The 13,546-nt window shown below is 44.5% G+C and overlaps 1 protein-coding gene across 1 annotated transcript in view; it reads right to left on the reverse strand.

Annotated features, from left to right (window-relative positions):
• The window catches only part of atp11a (ATPase phospholipid transporting 11A), a 302,919-nt gene that overhangs the window by 144,463 nt on the left and 144,910 nt on the right, over positions 1 to 13,546 (reverse strand). Inside the window, exons 14-16 of the mRNA XM_085999881.1 lie at positions 12,882 to 12,985; positions 7,848 to 8,029; positions 6,045 to 6,296 (exon numbers count right to left, since the gene is read on the reverse strand). Of these exons, the coding sequence (XP_085856007.1) occupies positions 6,045 to 6,296; positions 7,848 to 8,029; positions 12,882 to 12,985 (538 nt within the window). The remainder of the gene's footprint in view (positions 1 to 6,044; positions 6,297 to 7,847; positions 8,030 to 12,881; positions 12,986 to 13,546) is intronic.

Consider the following 13,546-nt stretch of genomic DNA (forward strand, 5'->3'; position numbering starts at 1 on the left):
CAGGACCCCCAGATCCCTTTGTACTTCAGTACTTTCAAGTTTCTTGCCATTAAGATAATAACTTGCTCTACGATTTTTCCTGCCAAAGTGCATAACCTCACACTTTCCAGTATTGTATTCCATCTGCCAAATCTCTGCCCATTTACTTAGCCTGTCTATGTCCCCTTGCAGGTTTTTTATGTCCTCCTCACTCACTACTTTCCCTCCCATCTTAGTATCATCTGCAAACTTTGATATGTTACACTCGGTCCCCTCCTCCAAATCGTTAATATGCATTGTAAAGAGTTGGGGACCCAGCACTGACCCCTGCGGAACACCACTAGTTACTGATTGCCAGTCTGAGAATGAACCATTTATCCCAACTCTCTGCCTTCTGTTAGATAGCCAATCCTCTATCCATGCCAGAATATTACCCCCAATCCCGTGATTTTTTATCTTAAGCAATAATCTTTTGTGTGGCACCTTGTCAAATGCCTTTTGGAAGTCTAAATACACTACGTCCACTGGTTCCCCTTTATCCACCCTATATGTTACTTCCTCAAAGAACTCCAACAAATTTGTCAAACATGACTTCCCCTTCATAAAACCATGCTGACTTTGTCCTATTAAATTATGATTATCCAAATGTCCTGTTACTGTCTCCTTAATAATGGACTCCAATATTTTACCTACCACAGATGTTAGGCTAACCGGTCTATAGTTTCCAGCCTTCTGTCTACTGCCCTTTTTAAATAAGGGCATTACATTAGCAGTTTTCCAGTCTGCCGGGACCTTTGCTGAGTCCAGGGAGTTTTGGAAAATTATTACCAATGCATCCACAATCCCTAACGCCACTTCCCTCAAGACCCTAGGATGTAAGCCATCAGGTCCAGGTGATTTATCCGCCTTGAGTCCCATTATTTTACCGAGTACCACTTCCTTCGTGATTTTGATCGTGTTTAGCTCCTCCCTCCCTATAGCCCCCTGTTTGTCCAGTGTTGGGATATTCTTAGTGTCTTCTACTGTAAAGACTGATACAAAATATTCATTCAGTGTTTTTGCCATCTCCATATTTCCCACCATTAATTTCCCGGTCTCATCCTCTAAGGGACCAACATTTACTTTAGCCACCCTTTTACATTTATATAACTATAAAAACTCTTACTATCTGTTTTTATATTTTTTGCTAATTTACTTTCATAATCTATCTTCCCTTTCTTAATCAATCGTTTTGTTATTTTTTGCTGTCTTTTAAAGTTTTCCCAATCCTCTATCCTCCCACTAGATTTGGCTACCTTATATGCCCTTGTTTTTAGTCGAATACTATCCTTAATTTCTTTACTTAGCCACGGATGGCTGTCTTTTCTTTTACACCCTTTCCTTCTCAGTGGAATATATATTTTTTGGAAGTTGTAAAATAACTCCTTAAATGTACACCACTGATCATGTATCGTCTTACCCTTTAATCTATTTTCCCAATCCACTCTACTCAATTCCGCTCTCATACCTTCATAGTCTCCTTTATTCAAGCTTAGCACGCTTGTTTGAGATCCAACCTTCTCACCCTCTAATTGAATATGGAATTCAACCATGTTATGGTCACTCATTCCAAGGGGATCCTTTACTAGGACATTTTTAATTAATCCTGTCTCGTTACACAGGACCAGATCTAAAGTTGCTTGCCCCCTGGTCGGTTCAGTTACATACTGCTCAAGAAACCCATCCCTAATACACTCAATGAACTCCTCCTCAACGCAGCACTGCCCAATTTGATTTGTCCAATTAATATGATAGTTAAAATCCCCCATAATTATAAATGTTCCCTTATTACAAGCCTCAACTATTTCCTGATTGATACTCCGTCCAACAGAGTTGCCACTGTTCGGAGGCCTATAGACTACGCCCACTAGTGTTTTTTTCCCCTTATTATTCCTTACCTCCACCCAAACTGTTTCATTATCCTGATCTTTTGACCCAATATCATTTCTCTGTATTACAGTGATTCCTTCCTTTATTAACATAGCCACCCCACCTCCCCTTCCTTCCTGCCTGTCCTTCCTGATCGTTAAATAACCTGGTATGTTTAATTCCCAGGCATTGTCACCCTGCAGCCATGTTTCTGTAATGGCCACAAGATCATACCCATATGTAGTTATTTGTGCCATTAACTCGTCTATTTTGTTACGAATGCTACGTGCATTCAGATAGAGAACTTTCAAATATGTTTTGTGACACTTAGTTCCTGCTTTTGCCCTTTTTATTACTTTACCTTTTACTCCATACCTTCTGCCCCTTCCTGACACGCTCTGGTTTTTAATTTCCCCACTGCTACCCAAGTCTATGACCTTCTCTGTTGTCATTTTTATTATTTGCTCTCTAGAAACCTCCCCCCCACTAGTTAGTTTAAAGCCCTCTCTACAGCCCTAGTTATATGATCCGCCAGGACTCTAGTCCCAGCACTGGCCAAGTGAAGCCCGTCCAAGCACTGGCCAAGTGAAACCAAAACAAATTGGTTTAAGAAAAATAATAAACATAACTCAAGGTTAATAAGTCACTGGGCACAGATGGCTGCTCTCTGGGCTTTTGCAAGAAGTTAGAGAAAATTTGCAAGGTTCTGACCACAATTTTTCAATCCTCGTTAAATATGCAAACAGTGCTGTGGGATTGTATCCAATGTAATACCCTTGTTAAAGAAAGAGAAGGATGAACTAGACCAGTTAGTCTGAAGTCAGTTGTGAGCAAACTTTAACAATATATAATTCAAGATAAAATGAATGAGCATTTAGAAATGAATGGATTAATCAAGGGCAGCCAGCACAGAGTTATCAAATTTAATAGAATTTTTTTTGGAAGAAGTGACTACTTGGATAGGTAAGTAGAATGCAGCAGTGTATATGGATTTTCAGAAGGCCTTTGGTAAGGTGTGTCATAAGAAGCTATAATATGATAGAATTCTTCATTAAGATGGGGAGTGAAGTAGCTGACTCAGAGACTAGGGTCCTGAATTTAAATAAAGGAAACTACGATGGTATGAAGCGCGAGTTGGGTAGGATTGATTGGGGAATGTTACTCAAAGGGTTGACGGTGGATAGGCAATGGCAAACATTCAAAGATCGCATGGATGAACAACAGAATTTGTTCATCCCTGTTTGGCATAAAAATAAAACAAAAAAGGTGACTCAACCGTGGCTAACAAGGGAAATTAGGGATAGCATAAGATCCAAGGAGACGACATATAAATTGGAAGGAAAAAGCAGTAAACCTGAGGATTGGGAGCAGTTTAGGATTCAGCAAAGGAGGACAAAGGGATTAATTAAGAGGGGGAAAATAGAGTACGAGAGTAAGCTTGCAGGGAACATAAAAACTAACTGTAAAAGCTTTTATAGATATGTGAAGAGAAAAAGATTGGTGAAGTCAAGTGCAGGTCCCTTACAGTCAGAATCAGGGGCATTTATAATGGGGAACAAAGAAATGGCAGACCAATTAAATAAATACTTTGGTTCTGTCTTCACAAAGGAGGACACAAATAACCTCCCAGAGATGTCGGGGAACATAGGGTCTAATGAGAGGGAGGAACTGAATGAAATCAGTATTTGTAGGGAAATGGTGTTAGGGAAATTGACGGAATTGAAGGCCGATAAATCCCCAGGGCCTGATAATCTACATCCTAGGGTACTTAAGGAAGTGGCCCTAGGAATAGTAGATGCATTGCTGGTCATCTTCCAAAATTCTATAGACTCTGGAACAGTTCCCATGGATTGGAGGGTAGCTAATGTTACCCCACTGTTCAAAAAAGGTGGTAGAGAGAAAACGGGGAATTATAGACCGGTAAGCCTGACATCAGTAGTAGGGAAAATGCTAGAGTCCATTTTTATAAAAGATGTAATAGCAGAGCACTTGGAAATCAGTGACAGGATCGGACAAAGTCAACATGGATTTACAAAAGGTAAATCATGCTTGACTAATCTACTGGAATTTTTTGAGGATGTAACTGGTAAAATAGATAAGGGAGAACCAGTGGATGTGGTGTATTTGAACTTTCAGAAGGCTTTCGATAAGGTCCCGCATAAGAGATTAGCGTGTAAAGTTAAGGCACATGGGATTGGGGGCAAGGTACTGACTTGGATAGAGAACTGGTTGGCAGACAGGAACCAAAGAGTTGGAATAAACGGGTCTTTTTCCGAGTGGCAGGCAGTGACTAGTGGGGTACCGCAGGGATTGGTCCTCGGACCCCAGCTATTCACAATATATATTAATGATCTAGACGAGGGAACTAGATGTAATATCTCCAAGTTTGCAGATGACACAAAGCTGGGTGGGCGTATGTGCTGTGAGGAGGATCCCAAGAAACTCCAGTATGATTTAGACAGGTTGGGTGATTGGGCAGATGCATGGCAGATGCAGTATAATGCGAGGTTATCCACTTTGGTGGTAAAAACAGGAAAGCAGATTATTATCTGAACGGCAATAGACTGGGAGAAGGGGAAGTGCAACGAGACCTGGGTGTCCTTGTGCACCAGTCGCTGAAGGTAAGCATGCAGGTGCAGCAGGCGGTTAAGAAGGCAAATGGTATGTTTGCCTTCGTAGCGAGAGGGTTTAAGTACAGGAACAAGGATGTCTTGCTGCAGCTGTACAGGGCCTTGGTGAGATCACACCTTGAGTATTGTGTGCAGTTTTGGTCGCCTTATCTGAGGAAGAATGTTCTTGCCATGGAGGGAGTGCAGCAAAGATTCACCAGACTGATACCTGGAATGGCAGGAATGATGTATGAGGAGTGATTGGGTCGATTGGGCATATACTCGCTGGAGTTTAGAAGAATGAGCGGGGATCTCATTGAAACATAAAATTCTAACAGGACTAGACAGACTAGATGCAGGAAGGATGTTCCCGATGGCGGGGAGTCCAGAACCAGGGGTCACAGTCTAAAGATAAGGGGTAAGCCATTTAGGACAGAGATGAGGAGGAATTTCTTCACCCAGAGAGTGGTGAACCTGTGGCATTCTCTACCATAGAAGGCAGTTGAGGCCAATTCATTAAATATATTCAAGAAGGAGTTATATATATTTCTTAAGGCTAAAGGGATCAAGTGATATGGGGAGAAGGCAGGGACAGGTTACTGAGTTTGGATGATCAGCCATGATCTCATTGAATGGCGGAGCAGGCTCGAGGGGCTGAATGGCCTACTCCTGATTCTATCTTCTATGTTTCTAGAGAAATTCAGGTTTATGATCTAAGGAAAATTGACAACCTCTTGCCATTGACTCCTTAACCTGAGAAAATAGTTTTTCCCTATTCACTCTATCAATACCCTTCCTAATATTGAAAATCTCTGTTAAATCTCCTCTTGGCCTTCTCTGCTCCAGTGGAAATAGTTCCATTATCTCAAGTCTCTCCTCATAACTATAGCTTCCAATCCCTGCATCATCCTGGTGAATCTGTACTCTCTCGATGGTTTTTTATGTCCTTTCTGTAATGGGCAGCCCAAAGCTGCGCACAGTCTCTAACTGTGGTCTGACTGATGTTCTGTACAAATTTATTACCTCTTTACTCTGGTACTCTAGGCCCCTATTTATAATACCCAAAATAAGTCCCATTTAATGGAAATACCTCAAATTACAAACTTAAGATAATTAACGTGGCAGCACGGTGGCATAGTGGTTAGCACTGTTGCCTCACAGCACCAGGGACCCGGGTTCGAATCCGGCCTCGGGCGACTGTCTGTGTGGAGTTTGCACATTCTCCCCGTGTTTGCGTGGGTTTCCTCCGGGTGCTCCGGTTTCCTCCCACAGTCCAAAGATGTGCGGGTTAGGTTGATTGGCTATGATAAATTGACCCTTAGTGGTAGGGGGATTAAATACGTGGGGTGGGATATGTGTTGGTGTAGGGGTTACGGGGATCGGGTGGGATATGTGTCGGTGCAGGTTCGATGGGCCGAAATGGCCTCTATCTGCACTGTGGGGTTTCTGTGATTTCTGTGATTCTGAACCATTAGCTTTTCTTGCAATTGAGAAGTTTAACATTTGGTCGCAATGGCAAAGAATCGATGAATTAACTGAAATGCCCACCCTGAATAACTGTCTCTCGGCAAACTCTCACTCTGCCTGAGAATTGTTCTGCTCAAATCAAAGAGAACATCATGTAAACTCTGCTCTTCCATTCGTTTAGTCGTCAGCTCAAATAGCTGTGTATTTCTTCTGAAAAGCTTGCATGCATAGCATGTTGCTGCAGCCGTTTCCATCTTGTCTCCTGTGAGAACCCAGACCTTCATCCCAGCTTTCTGCAAAGCTTCCACAGTCTCGGCAGCCTTGTCTTGCAATCTGAAAAACAATCACATTGAACAATATCTTATTGGTTGAAAAATCTAATGCATAGTTCCACTTGCTGCAACTGAAGCAAACAGCAACAACTTGTATTTATATAGCACCTTTAACATAGTAAAATATCCCTAGGCACTTCACAGGAGCGATTATCAAACAAAATTTGACACTGAGCCACATAAGGAGATATTAGGACAGTGACCAAAAGCTTGGTCAAAGAGGTAGGTTTTAAGGAGCATCTTAAAGGAGGAGAGATGGAGAGGCGGAGAAATTTAGGGAGGGAATTCTAGCGTGTAGGGCCTCGGCGGCTGAAGGCACGGCCAGCGATGGTGCAGCGATTAAAATCGGGGATGCTCAAGAGGCCAGAATTAGATAAGCGCAGAGATCTCGGAGCGTTGTGGGGCTGGAGGAGATTACAGAGATAGGGAGGGGTGAGGCCATGGAGGGATTTGAAAGCAAGGATGAGAATTTTAAAATCGAGGTGTTGCTTAACTGGGAGCCAATGTAGGTCAGCGAGCACAGGGGTGATGGGTGAACGGGACTTGGTGCGACAAGCAGCAGTATTTTTGGATGGCCTCACATTTATGGAGGGTAGAACATGGGGAGGCCGGTTATGAGTACATTGGAATAGTCAAGTCTAGAGGTAACAATGGCATGGATGAGGGTTTCAGCAGCAGATGAGCTGAGGCAGCGGCAGAATTGGGCGATGTTACGGAGGTGGAAATAGGCGGGTTTTTTTATTCGTTTATGGGATGTGGGTGTTGCTGGCAAGGCCAGCATTTATTGCCCATCCTTAGTGATGGTGCAGATATGTGGTCGGAAGCTCATTTTGGAGTCAAATATGACACCAAGGTTGCAAAATGTCTGTCTCAGCCTCAGACAATTGCCAGGGAGAGGGATGGAGTTGGTGGCTTGGGAACGGAGTTTGTGGTGAGGACTGAAGCCAATGGCTTTGGTCTTCCCAAGATTTTATTGGAGGAAATTTCTGCTCATCCAAAACTGGATGTCGGACAAGTCTGACAATTTAGAGACAGTGGAGGGGTCAAGAGAGGTGGTGGTGAGGTACAGCTGGGTGTCGTGGCCAAAAATTAAAACATGCCCCTTTTCGTAGAACGCAAGTGTCTTTATAGATAATGCTCGGTCGTGTGATCTCCTGGGCTGGTTTTGATTGCCTGAGGGGGTCAGAGAGGAATTTTACAGAATATTTTTCCCTTATTGGCCCTGGGTTTTTTCTGTTTTTTTGCCTCTGGAAGGAGGCTGTGCAGGGGGGTTGTGAGGTGGGGTGGAAAGGACTATTCAGCTGTGATGCTCCAGCCATCGTGATGTGGGGCAGGCTTAAAGGACTAGCTGGTCTTCTCCAGCCCGTCATTTTTGTATGTTCGTATTGCAGTTTTAACCAACAGGTTTTACAAGTTAGTTTATCTACTTATTATATGAAACTAAATTAGCGCAGTCTATTATAACTCGGGTTCTAATTGTAACCTATTGCTCATGCTTGTTTTGACCAATGAGAGCAGATTTAAAAGTCACTCAAATCTGCCTCTCTCTGACCTGTCTTCCACAGCAGTTGCTCCAAGCAAATCCAGGTCCCTTTCAACCACATCGTAAGCTTCAGCAAGCTTCCTGTCCCGCTCCTGGAGCGCTAGTTTCGCATTCTGAAGGAGTGTGTGAACATCTTGGTATTCTTCACTGCTAAGGACTTTGTAAGCCACACATAACGTTCGCAGCCCCTCCTGAAATTGAGAAAACTGTATTCAATACCAGAATAATTCTGTTGGCAACCATAGTATAAGGCTTCTTCGACAGCACCTCCCAAACCCGTGACCTTTACCACCTAGAAGGACAAGGGGAACAGGTGCATAGGAACACCATCACCTCCAAGTTCCCCTCCAAGTCACAAACCATCCTGATTTAGAAATATATCGCCGTGGATATCACGTTTAATCAGTTGGTCACACCGCAGGTAAAGGCTGCACAGGCAGGAAGGGAATGGGTGACCGCCAGGCAGAGTAGTAGGCGCAGGCAGGTATTGCAAGGGTCCCCTGTGGCCATCCCCCTCTCAAACAGATTTACCGCTTTGGATATTGTTGAGGGAGATGGCTTATCGGGGGAAGGCAGCAGCAGACAACTTCCTGGTACCGTGGGTGGTTCTGCTGCACAGGACGGGAGGAAAAAGAGCGGGAGAGCTATAGTGATAGGGGATTCTATTGTAAGGGGAATAGATAGGCGTTTCTGAGGCCGCAAACGAGACTCCAGGATGGTATGTTGCCTCCCTGGTGCAAGGTTCAAGGATGTCTCGGAGCGGCTGCAGGGCATTCTGGAGGGGGAGGGTGAACAGCCAGTTGTCGTGGTGCATATAGGTACCAACGATATCGGTAAAAACCGGGATGAGGTCCTAAAAGCTGAATATAGGGAGTTAGGAGGTAAATTAAGAAATAGGACCTCAAAGGTAGTAATCTCAGGATTGCTACCATTGCCACGTGCTAGTCAGAGTAGAAATAGAAGGATATTTCAGATGAATACGTGGCTAGAGGAATGGTGCAAGAGGGAGGGATTCAAATTCCTGGGACATTGGAACCGGTTCTGGGGGAGGTGGGACCAGTACAAACTGGACGGTATGCACTTGGGCAGGACCGGGACTGATGTCCTAGGGGGAGTGTTTGCTAGTGATGTTGGGGAGGGTTTAAACTAAAATGGCAGGGGGTTGGGAACCTGTGCAGGGAGACAGAGGAAAGGGAAGCAAGGATAGAAGCAAAAGACAGGAAGGAGAAAAGCAAAAGTGGCAGTCAGAGAAATCAAGGTTTTAAATCAAACATGGCCATAGTAAATAATAATTCTAAAAGGTCTAAGGGTGTTAAAAAAAAGAAGCCTGAAGGCTTTGTGTCTTAAAGCGAGGAGCATTCGTAATAAGGTGGAAGAATTAGCTGCACAAATAGATGTAAACGGATATGATACAATTGGGATTACGGAGACATGGCTCTAGGGTGACCAAGGCTGGGAATTCAACATCCAGGGGTATTCAATATTCAGGAACGACAGGCAAAACGGAAAAGGAGGTGGGGTAGCATTGCTGGTTAAAGAGGAGATTAACACAATAGTAAAGAAGGATATTAGCTCTGATGATGTGCAATCTGTATGGGTAGAGCTGAGAAATACCAAGGGGCAGAAAATATTAGTGGGAGTTTTATATAGACCCCCAAACAGTAATGCTGAGGTTGGGGATGGCATTAAATGGGAAATTAGAGACGCGTGCAATAAGGGCACATCAGTTATCATGGGTGACTTTAATCTACATATAGATTGGGCTAACCAAATTAGTAACAATACTGTGGAGTAGGAATTCCTGGAGTGTATATGGGACGGTTTCCTGGACCAATATGTCGAGGAACCAACTAGAGATCAGGCCATCTTAGACTGGGTATTAAGTAATGAGAAAGGATTAATTAGCAATCTTGTTGTGCGAGGCCCCTTGGGACGGAGTGATCATAATGTGATAGAATTCTTCATTAAGATGGAGAATGAAGTATTTGACTCAGAGACTAGGGTCCTGAATTTAAATAAAGGAAACTACGATGGTATGAGGCGCGAGTTGGCTAGGATGGATTGGGAAATGTTACTTAAAGGGTTGACGGTGGAGAGGCAATGGCAAACATTTAAAGATCGCATGGATGAACTACAGAACTTGTTCATCCCTGTCTGGCATAAAAATAAAACAAAAAAGGTGACTCAACTGTGGCTAACAAGGGAAATTAGGGATAGCATAAGATCCAAGGAGAGGACATATAAAGTGGCCAGAAAAAGCAGTAAACCTGAGGATTGGGAGCAGTTTAGGAATCAGCAAAGGAGGACAAAGGGATTATTTCAGAGGGGGAAATTAGAGTATGAGAGTAGGCTTTCAGGGAACATAAAAACTGACTGTAAAAGCTTCTATAGATATGTGAAGAGAAAAAGATTGGTGAAGTCAAGCATAGGTCCCTTGCAGTCAGAATCAGGGGAATTTATAATGGGGAACAAAGACATGGCAGACCAACTAAATACATATTTTGGTTCTGTTTTCACAAAGGAGGACACAAATAACCTCCCAGAGATGTTAGGGAACATAGGGTCTAATGAGAGGGAGGAACTGAATGAAATCAGTATTTGTAGAGAAATGGTGTTAGGGAAATTGACGGAATTGAAGGCCGATAAATCCCCAGGGCCTGATAATCTACATCCTAGGGTACTTAAGGAAGTGCCCTAGAAATAGTAGATGCACTGCTGGTCATCTTCCAAAATTCTATAGACTCTGGAACAGTTCCCATGAATTGGAGGGTAGCTAATGTTACCCCACTATTCAAAAAAGGTGGTAGAGAGAAAACGGGGAATTATAGACCGGTAAGCCTGACATCGGTAGTGGGGAAAATGCTAGACTCCATTATAAAAGATGTAATAGCAGAGCACTTGGAAAGCAGTGACAGGATCGGACAAAGTCAACATGGATTTACAAAAGGTAAATCGTGCTTGACTAATCTAGTGGAATTTTTTGAGGATGTAACTGGTAGAATAGATAAGGGAGAACCAGTGGATGTGGTGTATTTGGACTTTCAGAAGGCTTTCGATAAGGTCCCGCATAAGAGATTAGTGTGTAAAGTTAAAGCACATGGGATTGGGGGTAAGGTACTGACTTGGATAGAGAACTGGTTGGCAGGAAGCAAAGAATTGGAATAAACGGGTCTTTTTCCGAGTGGCAGGCAGTGACGAGTAGGGTGCCGCAGGGATTGGTGCTCGGACCCCAGCTATTCACAACATATATTAATGATCTAGACGAGGGAACTAGATGTAATATCTCCAAGTTTGCAGATGACACAAAGCTGGGTGGGCGTGTGTGCTGTGAGGAGGATGCCAAGAAACTCCAGTATGATTTGGACAGGTTGGGTGATTGGGTAGATGCATGGCAGATGCAGTATAATGTGGATAAATGCGAGGTTATCCACTTTGGTGGCAAAAACAGGAAGGCAGATTATTATCTGAACAGCAATAGATTGGGAAAAGGGGAAGTGCAATGAGACCTGGGTGTCCTTGTGCACCAGTCGCTGACGGTAAGCATGCAGGTGCAGCAGGCGGTTGAGAAGGCAAATGGCATGTTGGCCTTCATAGCGAGAGGATTCGAGTACAGGAGCAAGGATGTCTTGCTGCAGTTGTACAGGGCCTTGGCGAGACCACACCTTGAGTATTGTGTGCAGTTTTCGTCGCCTTATCTGAGGAAGGATGTTCTTGCCATGGAGGGAGTGCAGCGAAGATTCACCAGACTGATACCTGGGATGGCAGGAATGGCGTATGAGGAGTGATTGGGTCGATTAGGCTTATACTCGCTGGAGTTTAGAAGAATGAGAGGGGATCTCATTGAAACTCATAAAATTCTAACAGGACTAGACAGACTAGATGCAGGAAGGATGTTTCTGATGGTGGGGGAGTCCAGAACCAGGGGTCACAGTCTAAAGGTAAGGGGTAAGCCATTTATGACAGAGATGAGGAGGAATTTCTTCACCCAGAGTGGTGAACCTGTGGAATTCTCTACCACAAAAGGCAGTTGAGGTCAATTCATTAAATATATTCAAGAAGGAGTTAGATATATTTCTTAAGGCTAAAGGGATCAAGGGATATGGGGAGAAAGCAGGGACAGGGTCCTGAATTTGGATGATCAGCCATGATCTCATTAAATGGTGGAGCAGGCGCGAGGGGCCGAATGGCCTACTCCTGCTTCTATCTTCTATGTTTCTATGTTCCTTCATCGTTGCTGGGTCAAAATCCTGGAACTCCTTCCGTAACAGCACTGTGGGAGTACCTTCATCACATGGACAGCAGCTGTTCAAGAAGGCAGCTCACCAGCAACTTCTCGAGGGCAATAAATGCTGCCCTTGCTTGCAACGCCCACATCCCGTGAATGAACGATCGATCCAAGGCCAGTATCTATTATTGATCCGAGGAGGGGCACCCACTTTGTCTCAAGATTTAAAACATTTCATTGGAGATTTTAAAAATACACGGGTGGCAAGTGGTGAGCCTGTCTCTCCATTCAAATGAGACTCTGGTAGCGTGGAGATGGAATAAGTGAAGAATTAATATTGAGATAGAAGACGCAAGGACAGCAAGCAGGACATGGAGAGTTGGGCCACAGGTTTCCACACCTTGAACTTCTGTTGACAGTCATGCTGCCCGGGGAGGGCTGGAGCTGATTTCCAATAAGGAGGGAGCTAAAGATGGAATGAGTGTAGTCCAGGTACACTCGGGTTCCTCACAGCACCAGTGACCAAAGTCTGGCACCTCCTTGGTCTGGGAATAAATCCCTGGAGCCTAAACATGGAAAACCAGATTCTGTGAGAGTACACATGTCTGGACCCTGTGAGGATGTCATCATTTCAGTACAACACTATTGATCAACAAATCCTATGGGGACAGAGTTGCATCAATCACTAATTCTTTCCTTCAATATCCACTATTCAAATCTATGAATAGCTTGAAGGTTTACGGCAGTGTAAACCTGCGGACATTAGGAACCATATTAATAAAGACTCGTCAGAATCATCCAAAATTGCTGTGATGTACCATCGCATTCTGCTGCACTCGCTGTCGAACCAGCTCCAGCTTCCCCTCCTTCACCCTGGGGAAAATGGATGAATCAGCACCTTTACAGAACAGGATTATATCCCCTGTTTAACAAACAAAAGGGTGCAAGTTATTGAAATATTTGAAGACTGTTTGTGAAGCATATGGACACAGCTAATTAACGATAGGCCTTGCACGGGCAGCTCGACAAGAGTGCTGACCCTGCACTGGGAGCCCAGCTCAGCAACAGAAATCACTTATGGTTTTCCGCAGAATGGCCCAAACGTTATGTCTTTGCCTTTCTGAACCAGTCGCATGTACCCGCCCACACCGGATCCAATCCCGCTCGTGTGCGCCCGCCCACACCGGATCAAAACCCGCTCGTGTGCACCCATCCACACCGGATCCAATCCCGCTCGTCCGTGCCCGCCTACACCGGATCCAATCCCGCTCGTGTGCACCCGCCCACACCGGATCCAATCCTGCTCGTGTGCGCCCGCCCACACCGGATCAAAACCCGCTCGTGTGCACCCATCCACACCGGATCCAATCCCGCTCGTCCGTGCCCGCCTACACCGGATCCAATCCCGCTCGTGTGCACCCGCCCACACCGGATCCAATCCCGCTCGTGTGCACCCGCCCACACCGGATCCAATCCCGCTTTG

This window comes from Somniosus microcephalus, chromosome 10, assembly GCF_052327205.1.
Source record: "Somniosus microcephalus isolate GS21.2 chromosome 10, FLI_Smic_1.0, whole genome shotgun sequence".
Taxonomy (NCBI): Eukaryota; Metazoa; Chordata; class Chondrichthyes; order Squaliformes; family Somniosidae; genus Somniosus; species Somniosus microcephalus.